The 21,059-nt window shown below is 40.7% G+C and overlaps 1 protein-coding gene across 1 annotated transcript in view; it reads right to left on the minus strand.

Annotated features, from left to right (window-relative positions):
• Window positions 1–21,059, minus strand: part of LOC106609254 (ras-related and estrogen-regulated growth inhibitor) — a 63,823-nt gene that overhangs the window by 3,801 nt on the left and 38,963 nt on the right. Inside the window, exon 3 of the mRNA XM_014207843.3 lies at window positions 1,669–1,725. Coding sequence (XP_014063318.1) covers window positions 1,669–1,725 — 57 coding nt within the window. The remainder of the gene's footprint in view (window positions 1–1,668; window positions 1,726–21,059) is intronic.

Consider the following 21,059-nt stretch of genomic DNA (forward strand, 5'->3'; position numbering starts at 1 on the left):
AGAAAGATGTGGTCGAGATTTCCTCTTATTATCATAGCTTCATCAAATCCATTTGTATGTGCAGACGGTACACCTACGCAAACTAAGTGCTTCTTGAATGTCAATCGAAACAGATTGCTGTTCATTTCATTACAGGCGTTTTGGGGTTGATTTAAATCAGAGAGCTCCATTTTAGGGGTTATATCGTCATATGATGAAATGACCAATTTTAGTAGACTACAAGGCACGTTATTAAAATCATATTACTTTTCTGGACTCACATAAACCACCGAAGGACATGTGTAACCTACAGTATACACAATCTGGGTACTGTTTGCAGAAACATGATTAAATTGCTTCCAGACCACGTTCTGAAACTTCATGAAATTAATCTGTCTGGTGTTGTAATTCAATATTCTCAACGTCCAGGTTTCTTACAGAGCTGTGAGCGCTCTCTCTCTCTCTCAGCCCAAAGCCTTCATCTTTCATTCAACCCTTGTGTGACGTCAATAAATAAGCTGTGGTGGGTACTAGGCTATACTGTTGAATGCTGTTTGAATAACAAGCACTTGAACCTGCACCAAAAAGTACATCACATTCAGGGGGAAAATGGGGAAACTGTCAATGGGAATCAGAGACTTGGCTTGCAGTGAGAAAAAATATATAAATATCTGCCGGATCCAATTCCCTTTCCAGCTAATTGTTTGACAGCATGCTATAAGCATATCTTAGGCCGTTGGTAATTGTAGGAGTATATATATATAGCATCCATCACATTGAAATGTCTGCATGCAATGAGGCTTAATGTCTATATCATGTTACTGCTCCCACCATGCCAACAGTTGGGTCTGTGGGAGGGAGTTTCTAGAGAGTTTTTCCCTAGCCACCGTGCTTCTACACCTGCATTGTTTGGGGTTTTAGGCTGGGTTTCTGTTCTGTACTTTGAGATATCAGCTGATCTAAGAAGGGCTATATAAATACATTTGATTTGATTTGTGCCACGGTGTTCTTCAACTTCTAATGAGGCTGACTCTGTACATAGCATGCCGTCGAACCATGAACCGAACGACCCCAATATTGTTCTAGCTTTAAGAAAAACATGCCACAATAGGATTTTCCTGCCAATGACAGGATGTAGGCCTACTATACGAACCTCCCCTTGCACGGTCACTGTGGTCACTTAGCCTATATATGAACCTGATTAACCGACAACTGGCGTGAATGAATGACGCTTCGCCTTGCCCTAAACTTAAGGCATCGCCTCTATCCCTGTCTCGTAATCTCATAGCATGTTAAATCACCGAACAGGCTCGGCTGGTCGTTTTGCTTAAAAAAATAAAAAATTTAAAACTTGAGGTCAGGCCTAACCTATAAAGGCATATTGTCAGGAAATGAATCTGTATGATGTTTTTGAGGAGATATGGGGGAAATATACTACCACATGGGAGTGATTATTATTACTTCGGTTGCTATCATAACTCGCAGCGATAGAAGGCTTTGACCAACGCAGCACAGTCATCTCTGGATCAAAACAGCCTTTGAGGTCAGATAAAGCCTTTGATACCCAAAATCATAGGGAGAGTGTTTTACTGGCTGCACAAAACACACAGTAAGACTAGTGTTGTGCAGGTTGTTTTCAATGTTGCCTAGGACAGCAGGAGGGGAGCAGGAGTAGGTAGGATGTCTTACCAAGCGTTGGGTCATACTCCCAGATGAAACGTCTGGTCAGAAACCTCACCACTAGTGCTGTAGAGGTGGAGAGAGGGATAGATGGGGAGGGAGAGAGAGGGGTATTAACATACTGTGTTGTAATTGAATTCAATCAATCAACTTAAATATAGAGCAAGTAAAAACATGAAGATAGGATTATGTCTTGACAGACGGGGATAATCCGTTTGGGTGGGATGGAAAACTCTCCCCACTCAGTATCAGATGCACAGAATGCTCATCTGATTACGCAACAATTTACTCAGTTCAAAGGGACAACCACCTCGCTTTGATATGCACATCTAATCAGAGCCACTTACAAGCAGGAATGTATTAGAGACAGATGCTTGTAAGCCTTAAAGGAACCATGTGCATACAGATACAGCAGCATGTCATCTGAATACAAATATGTATTAGCTGTCTGAATTGTTTTACATCTTCAAATACAGTGTGTGTTCAGAGACAGCCTGCTGGACCAAACATCTGTTCCCCAAATATCTAATTACCATTTACCCCTATCTTTTCTTTCACTTTGTGTCTTTGTTGTCATAAATGTGAAAAGCATAAGACCATTCTATCCAATGGTCCCATAAAAATAGAAAAGAACACTACACTCTAAAAAATGCTGGGTTGCAGGCATTAGGACATTTAGTTGGGTTGTTTTCTTTAATAACTGATGGTTTATTGATCCTGGGTGCTGGGTTATTGATGCTGGGTTATTGAGATATGACCCAGCAGTTCAGATCAGAAGACTGGAGGGGTGGCTTAGTAGGTGTGTGTGTTTCAGGTAGTTACTTTTGGCCACCCGTGAGAGTAAATGTTAATATGTTCTGTTGTATTGTTATCACATGTTAAGGTTGAACCTTATTGTAGAATTATAAACCCATTGGATGTAGTCACTAGCCGCTTCCCTGTGGTTTAGAAGTGTTGTTTTACAAAAGGTAAAAATAGCTTAGGAGGACAATTAGGTTTCTACCTATGATTAATTCCACTCCTCACTTCAGCTGTGCCATAAATGATCATATAATGTTAAGCAATTGAATTTCTCTCTTTATTAGGCTACTGAAAGGCTGTTGATTGTGATCTGATACTTTAAGTGCATGTAGTGCCTTTATTTGACATTAAGAGAGATAAAGTGTTGTAGAGTGTGTTATTCATAGAGTTGACATTTCAGTTGATAGTCTAGTAACTCCAAGTAAATACAATAACTTGGGACACTGCAGACCTAATTGCCATTCAATTAGGTTGAGATGTGAAGATAATAACAGCTTGGTAATTCCATTCAATAAGTTATGTAATAGGTATTCGAGACATTAAAGAAAAGTGTTTTCCACAAGTACATAGAGTAGCCAGCCAAATATAAAAAGTAGCTAGGCGCTTCTAAAGGGTTTTTCAAATCAAATCAAATTTTATTGGTCACATACGGTTAGCAGATGTTAATGCGAGTGTAGCTAAATGCTTGTGCTTCTAGTTCCGACCATGCAGTAATATCTAACAATTTCACAACAACTACCTTATACACACAAGTGTAAAGGAATGAATAAGAATATGTACATATAAATATATGGATGAGCGATGGCTGAACGGCATAGGCAAGATGCAGTAGATGGTATAGATTACAGTATATACTTCCGAAGGAGCACTATTTTGGTGGCCTCTGGTACATTCTAATAACTTGAGTCTGTATACCCAGCTGATTAGCCGATGGCCGAACTTGATGTCCACTCAGTCAAAACAGTTAGGGACAGTTCTAAATTTACTGGGGTGGTCTAAAATAGGATAGGGTGGCAGGTAGCCTAGCGGTTAGAGTGTTGTGCCAGCAACTGAAAGGTTGCTGGTTCGAAAGCTGACCCGTCAAAGTGAAAAATCTGTGAATGTACCCTTGAGCATGAAACTTAATTTGCTCTAAGGGCACTGTACTACTATGGCTGACCCTGTTAAACAGCACATTTCATGCATATATCTGGTCTATGTGACAATAAAACATCTACACATTTTGCTTTGGGTTGTGCTGTTTTTTATTGTGCACAGGGGAAGCTAGTGTGTTTTTTCCCCTGGTTTACATTCACTCTTTTGCAGGTTTTACTATACCATTTCTTCCAGACAAATTTCCTCATCTGCTTGCATGCGCCTCCCCTATATCATGGCGTTTTGGTAATTCCCTTGTCGTGTCTTCTGCATCATTAAAACTGAAGACTTATCTATCAAATAACTCGAATTATTATTACGCGATTAAACTGATTAATCATGTAACTGTAATTAACTAGGAAGTCGGGGCACCAAGGAAAATATTCAGATTAAAGTTATAATTTTCCTAATATAACTTTCAGATATTTTAATATCTGATCAATTGGTCTTCGAATGAATGAATTATTATTTACCTCACGTTAGTCTCATTCCAAACGTCGTAAGTTGTTGGTTATCTGCACGAACCCAGTCTTCACTATGAGTCATCCATACATCAATTGTCTTAAATCCTTTATTTACTAACTAAGTAATTCACAGAAATGCATAAACAAACAAGTAGATATGGTTACAAGGAAATTATAGGGGAATGTAACCTAGTGGGCTAAACCGTCATCGCGGCTTGGTGGACAAAAGGGAAGTGGGGGTTGGCTGAGATAAGACACTACAGAGTTGATAATTATAACAATTGAAATGCTAATCCTTTGCACATGAACACTCACTCATTTGGGAATAATTGCAATCGATATATATATTTACGCTCAGTGTGTCGTCTTTATCTGTTGGAAAGTTTGTTTCTGTTGGAGCGTTTGTCCACCCTCTCTCTCTGCCGTGGTTAGAATGCATAGTTTAGAGTAACATTCATTCATGTCGTTATAGAATAGATGTTTCGGCGGTTGTCGGTCTTCGCATTCAATGATATCGAATTCCTAGCTGCAGACTAGTAATTAGCATCAAAGATCTGTTCATATTCTGTCGGTATCAATAGTCTAAGAGTTTAACCATGTGGTATGGTTAAAAGATTCAGCAATCTACCTCGTGGTAATCGAGGTAAGCTGGTCTCTACTCAAACCTTAGCCCTCTCGTAGTTATCGAGGTAAGCTGGTCTGAAGTGGGAAAACCCAGGTGGGGTTTTTATTCAGGACATAGAAAAGGAGTGTCCCATGACGCCGGGTCCTGCCTGTGCTCAGGGGGCGGTCCTCTGATTTAGTTCAACTCCAAAGGGAATTGGAGTTTCCTTCATTAAACAGTCTAAAATCACATTACATAATTTCACAAATAGTTTACTCATTCATTTTATACAACAATTAGATGTAAGCCTCATAACTGAGACTCTTGTATAAACAGGATTATGGTAATGTGGCTGTATTGTCTCTCATGAGTTTCACAAAATTGTACCAAACGGACCAGTTCGTAGATCGTTACTTCACCGATCTTTTATACATTCTCCAGAACATGAATGTCGTTCAGTTCTCCAGTTCTGTGAGGTGGAAGAAATTCCTTTGTTCTTTCTATGAAACTCCCTCTCTCTATACTGTCTGGCCATGACGAAGATTCTCCTCCAGGAATTTACGACCTCTCTGACCACAGCAGCCTGAGTGTAGGAGAGAGAGCGAGAGAGGGGGATGGTGCTCGCTGTGTCCAAAGAGGGCAACGTCATGACATCCTTAGGCACTATGCTTTTCCACACGCTAACTTTTCCTATACCACAGATCAATATAGCCTACCAGTCTGTCTATCCTGCCTTCTATCCACCATTCATAGTGATATTTGATATAGTGATATAAGAAGTGGATCATTTGTACAGATCTAACTACCAATCAAACCCCACATAAAAGCATTGAATCCACAACAACAAATAGGAATAGCTGATAGGCAGCGGAGAGGCCTGGCGCATCACTGAGCATGAAAGAATATTGAGGACATGAGACACGCAGCTCAGATAGCTCCCCTATTGATTTTGTTTTGGGACAATATACAATTATCCTACAATACAATGAATAATTGCATTATTGTTTTCAAGTGAGTACAAAATTCTACTCTAGGCTGCAGTGAACATTTCATTTGAATAACGATGCTGGCCCAACACTCTTTTTACTTCTGATACTGAGATGCGCTGTCTGTTGGAGATCATCATTCTCTCAAGTAGACCTATAATACTGTGGCCACATAAGCTCCCTTCCGGCAGGCCCAGTTATTCAGGAAAGCTCAACACGCATTTTGCCTCCTCTCTAATCCGACAGGCTATTCCTAGCGCACCAAGAACCTAACACTTCAATATAGCCTAAATATTTTCATTACATTTTTTTTATGCATGAGCTTTTTTTGTGGCATAAACACAACCAGTCACAATGTTTTAATGTAATTCAGCTAGTCCAGAAGTCTCCTGTAGGCCAGGCATGCGCATGTTGGTCCACAATATAATTCCGCATCCTCAAAATGGCTGGACATTAACCAGGTTTCCATCCAACCTTGTTATGCGAGTAAAGTACATCGCAAATGTTTTTTTTCATAACATGGGAAAGAATTCGGCTAGATTAAATACATTATGATGAACTTCACAGAGTGGGGAAAGTGCACGGTGACGAGGTTGATGGATGCTCCTTTCAATAAATATCGAGGGTCTTATTCTGGTGACATGATGATTGATGCTTGGCAGCCGTTTGACCCCCAAAAGTTGAAAATGCGATGGAAACCCATGGAACTTTATTGCGTACATGTCATTTGTATGTACACTACGTATACACGCACAGACATTTATCCGCAACAAGTCAATTTGATGGAAACAACTCTGATGGGGAAATGTGCATATTGTTTTTATGTATATTTTAGAATATTCACATGAAAATCTGTCACCAATTGGATGGAAACCTAGCTATAGACACCCTAAAGACTCTCGCAAGTGCTCTAGTCCAGTGTCCCTTTGATTATGCCTGCACATCATGATTCACCAGCAGCACCAAACATCTAAAGAATAGGCTATCTGGTAAGAACACATTTTTATACACTGGTGCTGTTGTGTGGAGCAAACTACCACAGCAACTTAAAGCCATACCAACCATAACCACTTTTAAAAAACATGTCAAAAGCTGGCTAATGTGTTTAAACATTTTTTTTTGTCTGTATCTCTGCATCTATGTAATTGTAAATGTATTTACGTAAAAACAAATAGGGACCACAATGGAAATAAGTCCCCTACTTTATTGTGGAATCCTGGTCACTTAAAAAGCTTTGAACTGCTCCAATGCTTTGCTTGACATTTGCATAAACTATGGCAGAGTTCCGCTCCACTTGCAGGTTTCTCGCCGCTCACCTTCCCACAATCCCCTGGACATTTCTCTGTGTCCTCATTGAAAATTAATGGGGGCGGACCTTCTCTTGCCAAATTGATTGCTGGTTAAAACCCACTAAGTCAGACTTCAATGGGAGTATTGCGGCAGGCGGTAAAACGCAAGCTCTTTTTAACGCAAGCTGTTTTGCAAGGCGCCACGGTTCATGGTGCTCATGGCAAGTGGATTTTCTCACGGTTCAATTGCCGTTTACCAGGCCCGTCTGTAAGTGCCTTTAGACTCATGACCGAGTGACGCTGTCGTGCTGCGCAGAACCCCAAACCTGGCTGGCTGCAGTCTGATTTGCCTTATCATTAAACAGGCCACACGCTCCAGCTGCATTTCCTCGGTGGCTAATTATACCGTTATCTACACCCGGTAAATTAGCGTTGCGCACCACCGTGTAATCCAATTAAGACTAGGAGAAACCGGGGCTCGCTCTGTGTGGTCTATCTGCCGGTAGCGCTTCCCCCTTGAACTCTGCAGTGGGCCCATGGTTTCCTTTCTCCTCTCCTTTCCTTTCCCCTGCCTGGGCCTCACTCTAGCTTTTCCATTAGCCCCCCAAAAAGCCTAACTTGTAGGCCAGGCCACAAGATCTCATAATGTACTGTACATGAAGAAAGGTTTCAAAGGCCCGCATTATTCAAGAGCCGATCCCACCGCTAACAGGCATTCAATCACTACCCAAAGTTGCATAGTGGCGAAGCAAAGTCTTGAAATTTTGCATGGAAATGTAGAACTACTCAGGCACTCCATCCATAGCCAACAGGTTGCATTGTTGCTAGCAGGATGTTGCATTACAGGGTCGTTGTTCTGTATGTATCTGCTTGCCTTGCATCACTTGCCTCCCTCCCAGGTTGGCACTGCTCTTCTCTCTGTGGCCGTATTATGCCTGTCTTGTGCCTGAGTGACTTCAAAAATGAGTCTCATATAAATTGAGTCTCAGAAGGTAATGGTTTCCTCGTGTCAAGCGACAGAGCCCCTGCTTTTGAAAGGGGATAATAGGGAAAATTGCCTTTTCCTTAGAAAATGAAAAAACATCAATCTTGAGCTGGCCTGTTTTCTCCTCATAATTAGTCACTACAAGAAGGCTATTTTTTTGAGGTTGAGTGTCACAAACACGTTTCATTTAGCCCTAATAAACAAACTAGGAGTCAGTTCTTTTGACCTAAAAATTATATTTTGATGTTTATGGATGGTTAGTTAGGGACAGCTCAAAATGTACTGGGGGGGGGGGGGGGCTGGTCCAACTCAAGGTGTCATTAAAAAAAAAAACGCACACCCCTCACCAACATAAAACATACTATTTTCACGACTCTTCCCTTGTAGTGTAAAATAAATTGAACACCCTTCCTCCTCATAAAATTAACTCAAAATAATTCATGTTAACGACCACAAATAACAATAACTATTGTTATAAATGTGGATATCAACTTTGCCACTTCAGCTACCATTTGTGGCATATTCGATGCCACGCAGGTCTACGGGCCAGATGAGCTCACTCGCCGTGCCTGTTTCATTACACTACGATCAGAACCGGCTGCAGACAATAATGGGCTAAAACTGATTTTCTACATTTCGATGCCATATTTACAATTATATCAAATATATGCAACAACTTTTCCACCAACAGGTTTCAGTGCCAGTGCACCACACAACCAATAAACAAAGCATACCGACTTCGGCACTTCAATATCATGGTTTTCATTTTCAAAACCACAAAAATAGACTTTGTCAATCTCAACAAACAGAATGCATCCCTCCCTACCTTGTATGCTTACCCAGTATTGAAATCTTGGCTTGACAATCTTTAAATGTCAAACTTTTTGGTGTTTTGTAACAGATGTCTCTTTCCATTCATCAATTGGCCACTAACACAGTTTGGATTGATTTGTCAGTAAAAAAATATATACACTACCGTTCAAAAGTTTGGGGTCACTTAGAAATGTCCTTGTTTTTGAAAGAAAAGCACATTTTTGTCCATTAAAATAGCATCAAATTGATTAGAAATACAGTGTAGACATTGTCAATGCTGGAAATGGCATTTTTTTTTATGGAATATCTGTAAAGGCTACAGAGGCCCATTATCAGCAACCATCACTCCTGTGTTCCAATGGCACATTGTGTTAGCTAATCCAAGTTTATAATTTTAAAAGGCTTTTTGATCATTAGAAAACCCTTTTGCAATTATGTTAGCGCAGCTGAAAACTGTTGTCCTGATTAAAGAAGCAATAAAATTGGCCTTCTTTAGTGAAGTTGAGTATCTGGAGCGTCAGCATTTGTGGGTTCGATTTCAGGCTCAAAATGACCTGAAACAAAGTACTTTCTTCTGAAACTCGTAAGTCTATTCTTGGTCTGAGAAATGAGGGCTATTCCATGTGAGAAATTACCAAGAAACTGAAGATCTTGTACAATGCTGTGTACTGCTCCCTTCACAGAACAGCGCAAACTGGCTCTAACCAGAATAGAAAGAGGAGTGCGAGGCCCTGGTGCACAACTGAGCAAGAGGACAAGTACATTAGAGTGTCTAGTTTGAGAAACAGACACGTCACAAGTCCTCAACTGGCAGTTTCATTAAATAGTACCCGCAAAACACCAGTCTCAACAGTGAAGAGGCGACTCCGGGATGCTGGCCTTCTAGCAGAGTTCCTCTGTCCAGTGTCTGTTCTTTTGCCCATCTTAATATTGTATTGGCCAGTCTGAGATATGGCTTTTTCTGTGCAACTCTGCCTAGAAGGCGCATATTTGTTAAAAATATATATATTTTCAATGTTATGGTTAAAGGTCCAAGCATCTTCGTCAGAGGGGATGGCCTTCCCTGTGGCTCAGTAGGTAGAGCATGGTGTTTGCAACGCCAGCATGGTGTGTGCAACGCCAGGGTTGTGGGTTCGATTCCCACGGGGGGCCAGTACAAAAAAAATAATATAAAGCATGAAATGAAATGTATGCATTCACTACTATAAGTCGCTCTGGATAAGAGCGTCTGCTAAATGACTAAAATGTAAAATGTAAAAAATGGGATCAAGCTGATTCAACACCAATTTACAGAGGCCAGGTCATGAAGGAAGGCTTGCTCATTCAAGTTTTTTAGCAAGCGTCTATGACAAATCAGGACGGGTCGTTTCACTGAGCAGCCATTACGAACACAGGCTGTAAAACAGTGATCACTAAGGTCATTACAGAAAACACCAGCCTGATACCTATCAGGATTATTTGTAAGGATAACAAAGGAGAGTAGCCTTTTCTGGGTGTTTGGAGTCATAGCTCGTGGGATTGCTAATAATCTGAGAAATATTTAGGGAGTCCCATTGCTTTAGGACTTGGTGAGATGGTTTAAGCATGTCCCAATTTAGGTCACCTAGCAGTACAAATTCAAACTTACTGTAAGGGGCCAGGAGAGAGCTTAGGGCATTTAGGGTACAAGCTGGTGTTGATGGTGGGCAAAAACACCAAGCAACAGTCAACAAAGAGTTATCTGAAAGTTTAATGTGTAAAACCAGCAAATCAAATTGTTTGGGGACAGACTTGGTGGAGACAATTGCACACTGAAGATGTTCCTTGGTAATGATTGCCACTCCACCACCTTTGGAAGATCTGTCTTGCCAAAAAAGTTTATAACCAGAAAGGTTAACGTCAGTGTTCAAAACATTCTTTCTTAACCATGTCTCAGTAATCACCAACAACTGGATTGGAGCTGTGAACCCAGAACTTCAATTGATACATTTTAGGTAATAAGCTTCTATTTATTTGTATTTATTTTATTTAACCTTTATTATAGTGTTAACGTGCAGAAAACCCAGGCTTTTACGAGAGCAGTAATCAGTGAAGCAGATATCAGAGCACAAATCAGAATTGCGGCTAGCAACAGTCGATGGGCCAGGGTGTACATGCACATTTCCAGATATAATCAGCAGTAATACAATCAGGGCAAGGCAGAAGACAGGGAGAGCTCTGCAGTGTTGAATCATAACATTTGAATGTGAATTAGATGGTGACAAGATCATATTGTACAGAAATTTCATCAGATAAAGCCAGCGAGAGGTGGTTAGAATAGGATGGGAGGCCAAGAGTCTGTGTAACCAAATGAGAGTCAGAGTCCCGGGTGTGGGAACAAACAGTCTGTCCCACGGTTGGGTAAACAAGCAAGATCATAGTCAACAAAGCATGCAGTAGTCATGAGGCAAATAGCATAAAGCACCAGAGAAAAATATAACGACTTGGGGCTAGCCATTGTAAGTTCAGAATCAACAGTGTGTGTGTGCGCGAAGGTGAGCAAAAGCTCGGGAGATAGGGGAAGTGTGGCAGGGGTACCTGTACCAGACAGGGGGAGACAGGCCAGCGCAGATTCCTTGTAGAAAATTCCAGCTAGCTAGCTAACGTAGCTAGCAAGTCTCTGTCCACCATCTTTTCCACATGGAAAAGGAGGTTGTTAGCTATATCTTTTCAGTTTTGTGAGTTCAAGTAACAGACATATCTCAACATCAACTGTTCATAGGAGACTGCGTGAATCAGGCCTTCACGGTCAAATTGCTGCAAAGAAACCACTACTAAAGGACACCCATAAGAAGAAGAGACTTGCCTGGACCAAGAAACACAAGCAATGGAAATATAGTACCAGTAAAAAGTTTGGACACACCTACTCATTAAAGGGTTTTTCTTTATTTTACTATTTTCTACATTGTAGAATAATAGTCCAACACACATATACACATATGTATACACAGTTGAAGTCGGAAGTTTACACATACTTAGGTTGGAGTCATTAAAACTCCTTTTTCAACCACTCCACAAATTACTTGTTAACAAACTATATTTTTGGCAAGTTGGTTAGGACATCTACTTTGTGCATGACACAAATAGTTTTTCCAACAATTGTTTACAGACAGATTATTTAACTTATAATTTACTGTATCACAAATCCAGTGGGTCAGAAGTTACCATACACTAAATTGACTGTACCTTTAAACGGCTTGGAAAATTCCAGAAAATGTCATGGCTTTAGAAGCTTCTGATAGGCTAGGTACAAAAGTATCTATATCCACAGTAAAACGAGTCCTATATCGATATAACCTGAAAGGCCGCTCAGCAAGGAAGAAGCCACTGCTCCAAAACCGCCATAAAAAAGCCAGACTACGGTTTGCAACTGCACATGGGGACAAAGATCATACTTTTCGGAGAAATATCCTCTGGTCTGATGAAACAAAAATAGAACTGTTTGGCCATTATGACCATCGTTATGTTTGGAGGAAAAAGGGGGACGCTTGCAAGCTGAAGAACACCATCCCAACTGTGAAGCACGGGTGTGGTAGCATCATGCTGTGGGGGTGTTTTGCAGCAGGAGGGTCTGGTGCACTTCACAAAATAGATGGCATCATGAGGTAGGAAAATTATGTCAATATATTGAAGCAACATCAGTCAGGAAGTTAAGACTTGGTCGCAAATGGGTCTTCCAAATGGACAATGACCCCAAGCATACTTCCAAAGTTGTAGCAAAATGGCTTAAGGACAACAAAATCAAGGTATTGGAGTGGCCATCACAAAGCCCTAACCTAAAAAAAAGAAAAACAAAGCCCTGACCTTAATCCTATAGAAAATGTGTGGGCATAACTGAAAAAGCGTGTGCGAGCAAGGAGGCCTACAAACCTGACTCAGTTATACCAGCTCTGTCAGGAGGAATGGGCCAAAATTCACCCAACGTATTGTGGGAAGCTTGTGGAAGCCTACCCGAAACGTTTGACCCAAGTTAAACAATTTAAAGGCAATGCTACCAAATACTAATTGAGTGTATGTAAACTTCTGACCCACTGGTAATGTGATGAAAGAAATAAAAGCTGAAATAAATCATTCTCTCTACTATTATTCTGACATTTCATATTCTTAAAATAAAGTGGTGATCATAACTGACCTAAAGCAGGGATTTTTTACTAGGATTAAATGTCAGGAATTGTGAAAAACTGAGTTTAAATGTATTTGGCTAAGGTGTATGTAAACTTCCTACTTCAACTGTACAGTACATATATAGACACATACATATATATATATATATACATATACATACACACATACACACACACACACACACACACACACACACACACACACACATACATATATATATATACACACACATATATACACACATACACATATATATACACACATATACACATATATACACACATATACATACACACATATACACATATACACACATATATACATACATACATACATACATACATACATACATACATACATACACTGCTCAAAAAAATAAAGGGAACACTAAAATAACACATCCTAGATCTGAATGAATGAAATAATCGTATTAAATACTTTTTTCTTTACATAGTTGAATGTGCTGACAAAATCACACAAAAAATAATCAATGGAAATCCAATTTATCAACCCATGGAGGTCTGGATTTGGAGTCACACTCAAAATTAAAGTGGAAAACCACACTACAGGCTGATCCAACTTTGATGTAATGTCCTTAAAACAAGTCAAAATGAGGCTCAGTAGTGTGTGTGGCCTCCACGTGCCTGTATGAACTCCCTACAACACCTGGGCATGCTCCTGATGAGGTGGCGGATGGTCTCCTGAGGGATCTCCTCCCAGACCTGGACTAAAGCATCCGCCAACTCCTGGACAGTCTGTGGTGCAATGTGGCATTGCTGGATGGAGCGAGACATGATGTCCCAGATGTGCTCAATTGGATTCAGGTCTGGGGAACGGGCGGGCCAGTCCATAGCATCAATGCCTTCCTCTTGCAGGAACTGCTGACACACTCCAGCCACATGAGGTCTAGCATTGTCTTGCATTAGGAGGAACCCAGGGTCAACCGCACCAGCATATGGTCTCACAAGGGGTCTGAGGATCTCATCTCGGTACCTAATGGCAGTCAGGCTACCTCTGGCGACCACATGGAGGGCTGTGCCACCCCACACCATGACTGACCCCCTGCCAAACCGGTCATGCTGGAGGATGTTGCAGGCAGCAGAATGTTGTCCACGGCGTCTCCAGACTCTGTCACGTCTGTCACATGTGCTCAGTGTGAACCTGCTTTCATCTGTGAAGAGCACAGGGCGCCAGTGGCGAATTTGCCAATCTTGGTGTTCTCTGGCAAATGCCAAACGTCCTGCACGGTGTTGGGCTGTAAGCACAACCCCCACTTGTGGACGTCGGGCCCTCATACCACCCTCATGGAGTCTGTTTCTGACCGTTTGAGCAGACACATGCACATTTGTGGCCTGCTGGAGGTCATTTTGCAGGGCTCTGGCAGTGCTCCTCCTGCTCCTCCTTGCACAAAGGCGGAGGTAGCGGTCCTGCTGCTGGGTTGTTGCCCTCCTACGGCCTCCTCCACGTCTCCTGATGTACTGGCCTGTCTCCTGGTAGCGCCTCCATGCTCTGGACACTACGCTGACAGGCACAGCAAACCTTCTTACCACAGCTCGCATTGATGTGCCATCCTGGATGAGCTGCACTACCTGAGCCACTTGTGTGGGTTGTAGACTCCGTCTCATGCTACCACTAGAGTGAAAGCACCGCCAGCATTCAAAAGTGACCAAAACATCAGCCAGGAAGCATAGGAACTGAGAAGTGGTCTGTGGTCCCCACCTGCAGAACCACTCCTTTATTGGGGATGTCTTGGTCATTGCCTATAATTTCCACCTGTTGTCTATTCTATTTGCACAACAGCATGTGAAATTTATTGTCAATCAGTGTTGCTTCCTAAGTGGACAGTTTGATTTCACAGAAGTGTGATTGACTTGGAGTTACATTGTGTTGTTTAAGTGTTTCCTTTATTTTTTTGAGCAGTGTATATATATACATATATATATATATACATATATACATATATATATACATATATACATATATATATCTACAGAGCTGAGATTGTTGTATGCCTCATATATATATATATATATGCATAGATAATAAACAGAGAGTTGCAGCCGTGTGTGTGTGTGTGTGTGTGTGTGTGTGTGTGTGTGTGTGTGTGTGTGTATATATATATATATATATATATATATATATATATATATTTATTATCTATGCAGTCGCTTTACCCCTACCTAAATGTCTAAATTACCTCGACTAAAATGTACCCCCACACATTGACTTGGTGTACCCACTTTATATAGCCTCATTATTGTTATTTTATTGTGTTACTTTTTTTTTTTTACTTGTGTTTATTTTGTAAATATTTTCTTAACTGCATTGTTGGTTTTAAGGGCTTGTAAGTAAGCATGCGACAAGCTCAGGCCTAACCCCAGAGGGATAGAAATATGCCGGTGGCATGCTACAACACCGACATGCATTTCTTTATGTCAGATGGCTACTGCGCCTACTATACAGATAGACAGTGTATTCAGAAAGTATTCAGACCTCTTCACTTTTCCACATTTTATTACGCTACAGCTTTGTTCTAAAATGTATTATATAATTTTTTCCCCCCTCAACCATCTACGCACAAATCTCCATAATGACAAAGATGGGGTATTAGAAAAAAATGAAATTGTGCATTTACCTAAGTATTACAGCCTCGAGTCTTCTTGGGTATGACACTACAAGCTTGGCACACTTGTATTTGGGGAGTTTCTCTCATTCTTCTCTGCAGATCATCTCAAGCTCTGTCAGGTTGGATGGGGAGCGTCGCTGCACAGCTATTTTCAGGTCTCTACAAAGATGTTTGATCGGGTTCAAGTCCGGGCCACCCAAGGACATTCAGAGACTTGTCCCGAAGCCACTCCTGCGTTGTCTTGGCTGTGTGCTTAGGGTTGTTGTCCTGTTGGAAGGTGAACCTTCACCCTGGTCTGAGGTCCTGAGCACTGGAGCAGGTTTTCATCAAGGATCTCTGTACTTTTCCACATTCATCTTTCCCTCGATCCTGACTAGTCTCCCAGTCCCTGACGCTTAAAAGCATCCCCACAGCATGATGCTACCACCCCCATACTTCACCGCAGGGATGGTATTGGCCAGGTGATGAGTGGTGCCTGGTTTCCTCCAGACGTGACGCTCGGCTTTCAGGCCAGAGTTCAATCTCGGTTTCATCAGTCCAGAGAATATTGTTTCATGGTCTGAAAGTTCTTTAGGTGCCTTTTGGCAAACTCCAAGCGGGCTGTCATGTGCCTTTCACTGAGGAGTGATTTCCACCTGGCCATTCTATCATAACGGCCTAATTGGTGGAGTGCTGCAGAGATGGTTGTCCTTCTGGAAGGTATGTGCCTTTCCAAATCATGTCCAATCAATTTAATTTAAGTTGTAGAAACTTCTCAAGGATGACCAATGGAAACAGGATGCACCTGAGCTCAATTTCGAGTCTCATAGCAAAGGGTTTGAATACTTATGTAAATAAGGTATTTCTGTTTTAAATGTTTTAATACATTTGTAAGAATTTCTAAGAACCTTTTTTTTGCTTTGTCATTATGGGGTAGTGTGTGTAGATTGAGGGAAAATTTGTAGAATAAGGCTGTAACGTAACAAAATGTGGAAAAAGTGAAGCAGTCTGAATACTTTCTGAATGCACTGTACACGTAACGAAGGAGGATCTTTTGTACATTTTCGATCCAATTATTTTGTATAAAGATAAGCATTATATTGTTGATTATGGTAGTAACTCTGGTAAGCCTGAAACAGTCTTCCTCACTTCAAGTTCAACTGTCGGAGTCAGCTGGAGCGCCGGGGTGCACTGCCTTCATATCATAGGCCTGCAGTAGCTAAAGCTTAATAACAGCCGCACCATTCCAAACGTTTCTATACTTTATTAGGGTAATATCAAAAGTAAGTCAAGCCATTGTTTATGAGAAAAACCCAGTACCCCCCCCCCCCAAAAAAAAACACACAACCCCTATGTGTTGCACCCTTTCACTGAGTTATAAAAAGGTAGCAGAACAGAAACTGGCTACTCTTTAGTTGACTGATGTAGCTGGCAAGGTAACTGCTGTTTAACTTAACAGAAAAAAACCAAACTAGTGTTTATTCGCAGTGCTGAGCTAGTATTCTAACTGACATGTAAAGTTAGCTAATGTTTCATCCCCTATCCGATTGAGGTGAATGAATAAGCGACGCAAGTGAGTAGACCACAGCCAGGTCAGCTCTATCCTCTAGTTATCTGTAAGATAGCAATATGAGGTGGCTATTATTACTATCCGACAGCAGTTGTTTGTATGGAAATGTTTTGTAGCCTTTGTTTTGTCCCGTTTCAGAAGTAAATGAGCTTTCGCCGGTTGATGATCCGTTAGAAAGAGCTGGCCAAAAGATGGCTTATATTAGCTATTATTTTTTGCCTCAATCAAACTAGACCTGAAATAAACAATGAAACAAATCGACCAAATTATTGAAAATTGATATTCTGACGTTTTTTCAGTGTAATGTGAGTTGTATTAGTCAGTATGGCAATGTAACTTTATTTTTTTTCTTTCAGTTTCCCTAGCTATTTCCTTACCTTTCACACTGAAATAGTCGGTAATAAACAGCTCTAACCTTGCAGGCTTCACTGTCATGATGCACAGTAGAGGTCTGCGTGGGAAATTCACTTGCCAGCCATGGTCCCAGTAATTTTGCGCCCTATAGGCAATATCAAATGCGCAAAAATAACTTAAAATAGGTTAAATTACCAGATATGAATATGGTAGATGTAGTTTGAAGGGAGCCGAGTTGGAGAGACTTGCACTTTCTCTTGAGCTATTTTTATAGCCTACCTTTTTAGAGTGGGAAGATTCCCAGCAGGATCAGTCAGCCAAGGAAGACCAGTCTCTACAGAGCGCAGGTGAATTTTGCAGTATATTCAGTGAACGATAAAGTTCCATCTTGAATTGATGGGTAGACCTACAGTAGCTACCTGACAGCAGCTTAAGCTTAAAGCTACAGTCTGGGAATAATGGTCCTTTCAATTATTGAACCATTTATTATATTCTTGGATAATATAATGTATAAATGTACACCAAAGTAATTATTTGTCATGCCTCATTTTAGGAGGATCAGATGGTGACAGGGGTCGGCAGCCAGGGAAGACCAGTCTGTGACAGAGGTGATGTGAATTTGAGGATTAAACACTTTGTCTCTGTGCAGCAAACACTGGACAAGCCAGATGATATTTTAAGGCAGTCTGACAAACCTCCAAAGTTGATTTCCAAACTGTATCAAGGGTTGATAGACTTTTCCTGATGACACAAAACATGTAAAAAAAAAAAAAAAATTAAATTCAGGAAGACCTGGGAGATGCTATTGATGATGATGAATGGATACAGATATGTTAGAAAACCCAGTCATGTTCATATAATCTCAGACAAATTACTGCAGTTTAAGACCATCCATTGAACATACTATATGCCAGTGAAACTGAATATCATGCACTCAGAAATTGTATTATTCTGCTGGAGGTGTAAAGCACAAAAGGGGACATATTTGCATATGTTGTGGTGAAGAATGCCAGAATTCTGGCAAAGAGTATGTTCTTTTATCTCAGCATGTCTACAGCATCCCCCTTTTCCCTGTTTTTGTTTGCTTGGAAACATTGATACTGGAGACTTATCAGTGCCGAGTGTTGCAGTGGTCTAAGGCACTGCATCTCAGTGCAAGAGGTGTCACTACAGTCCCTGGTTTGATTCCAGACTGTATGACATCCGGCCGTGATTGGGAGTCCCATAGGGCGGCGCACAATTGGCCCAACGTCGTCCGGGTTTAGCCGTCATTGTAAATAAGAATTTGTTCTTAACCGACTTGCCTAGTTAAATAAAGGTTCCATTTAAAAAATAAAAAATAAGAAACTGTGTAACCTAGCATTTATAGTAGCTAATAAATGCATTGCCATTAATTGGAAGGATAGTTATCCTCCCACAATGTATGGAAGAAATGTCAAGTTATGCACAGAATCACAAGATTTGTTTTAAGATTAAGGGTATACTGTGCAACTTTCATCAGGTCTGGATGCCTTATATGGAATACTGTACAACAAAAGGAGTCTGTATTAAAAACATGCCCACGTCAACAGAGATACCTATTTAGGCAATCCCTAGCTGCTGAGCTGCACAGTCCTGGCCCTGGGGGTCTGCTGTACTGATGTCACTCTGGCCGTAGCCTAACACACCTGAAAACAATAATGAATGTTTCAATAAGATTCTAAAGCTGAGTGGGTTGTGTTGGGGCGCTACAGGGCCATGGACCCCTAGGGGCAGGTCGGGGTGACCCAGCTATATTCCGTGAAAGGAAAAAGAGCTATACAGTACTATTAGGCCTATGATATGAATTATATGGAGGGTGTACTGTTTGTGTGTTAATGTGTGCTTTCATTCAACTTTTGTTTTCCAAACATTTCCCTTGAAAAAAAAGATGGGGGAGAGATCAGTTATTGACTAGACTGGTGGGGGTCGGACGGGTAAATTTGATATAGAGGATGTCTTAAAAGACAATTAAAAGTTAAGTCTGTACTTTATTTGTAAGAGTTGTTCATTTGTTAGGCTATTGGTTAAAGGTGCAACACAATACTGATTATTGAATTACCATGATAAGTTCAGTCTTATCAATCACTTAATCTCTTACCTAGCTTGATGACTGTGGGCATTTTTGTTTACTTTTTGTTGTTCTAAATAGATGGCTAGAAGGGCCATGGGTTATATTAGATTGTGTAGAAATACAGGAAATGTGCTTTAGATGCCCCCCAAAATGGGAGGACCCCCTTTCAAGGTATGTCCCCCTCTGCAAATAGCACTGCTGGGTGATTTAAAAGTCAGTCAATCGATCAATAATACTCAATGCAAAAATATGTAGAATCTATGAGGACAGAAAGATTCAGAAATTTTGTGAAACATCACAGCACAGTTAAAATATATTGCAAATAGAAATCAAAACTGGATGGTGTTCAGAGATAGATGGGAGGGGTTGAGTGGAGGTGAAAGATGGGATTGAAAACAAACAAAAGATAACTATTGTAAGATATATTGTGTCTGTAAAATGTATATAGTGTGTATAAGCTGCAAGTAAAAGCCTAAGTGTTGTTGTCCATTAGTTTACTCCAATTAGGGGAGGGATCATACGGTTAGTGGATAATGAAGGAAATTATATATTTAAAAAATATATATTTATCAAAAAATATATGGGTGGTTGGAAATGCAGACAATTACATTGATGGAAGCCACAATCTATCTGCAATATTAAAGCTGATCTACCCCCTAAAAATAAAATATATACAAATGTCACCCCCACTTCTAAAATCAAAGTTGCGCCCCTGATTTTTATGAACATATTTTCTCTCCATTCCAATCTAAATTGGCCTCTTATTAGTGTCGTCACATTGAAGATAGTAAACAACACATCAGTTGGGGCAATATTGCAATATTGAAGCTTCTTACAAAGCCTTCATTAGTGAAAGTGAAGCCACAACGTAATGCTTTTACAGTATGTTCCACAAAAACTCTCAACGGTCATGCAATTGAGTGGTTCTTCACTAAATTGTGCTTTTCAATACCTTGTTTGACTTACTTCGGTTCTGTTTGGAAGCAACACATTTTGCCACTAATGTGGTTAAAGTTAACTCAAACAGCAGCAAGAGTAATGCAACTAGCAATTAGTCCCAGACCAACGTCAATGTAGAGCACAAGATCATTTGTCGTTTTGGAGAGCAGGTAGCCAGAGCTGTCCAACTAGGCTACCGGCCCATTTTTCTTCTTCTCTTGTTCGCCTGAAATTCCCCGGTGACCGTCTAGGTCAAAAGAGTTGCCTTTTTCAGGTGGAAAGAACAAGCAATGGAGTGTGAAGCCTTGTTCGAGGTAACATACAATATCTGATGTCTGTGCTGTTCAAATTGAACCAGACTCAAAATGCTCAAAAAGGCGTCGGATGAATTCTTAGAAAAGTATAGCTTTTACAGATAATGCGCTTCCTTCCATAAGAGCTCCTTTAAAAGCAAGAGTATGTTATTGTAAATGTCTCTTAACAGTCCTAGTCTAAAACCACAAGCTTATTGAAAAACATGGTGCGGGGCTCAAAAACACAATAATGGCTACTCCACTCTTTTCCTGCCAGGCTGTGTTTCAGTAGGCCAGGCTGTGTTTCAAAGCTCTTATAAACCTGAAT

This window comes from Salmo salar, chromosome 07, assembly GCF_965601325.2.
Source record: "Salmo salar chromosome 07, fSalSal1, whole genome shotgun sequence".
In the NCBI taxonomy this organism is placed as follows: domain Eukaryota; kingdom Metazoa; phylum Chordata; class Actinopteri; order Salmoniformes; family Salmonidae; genus Salmo; species Salmo salar.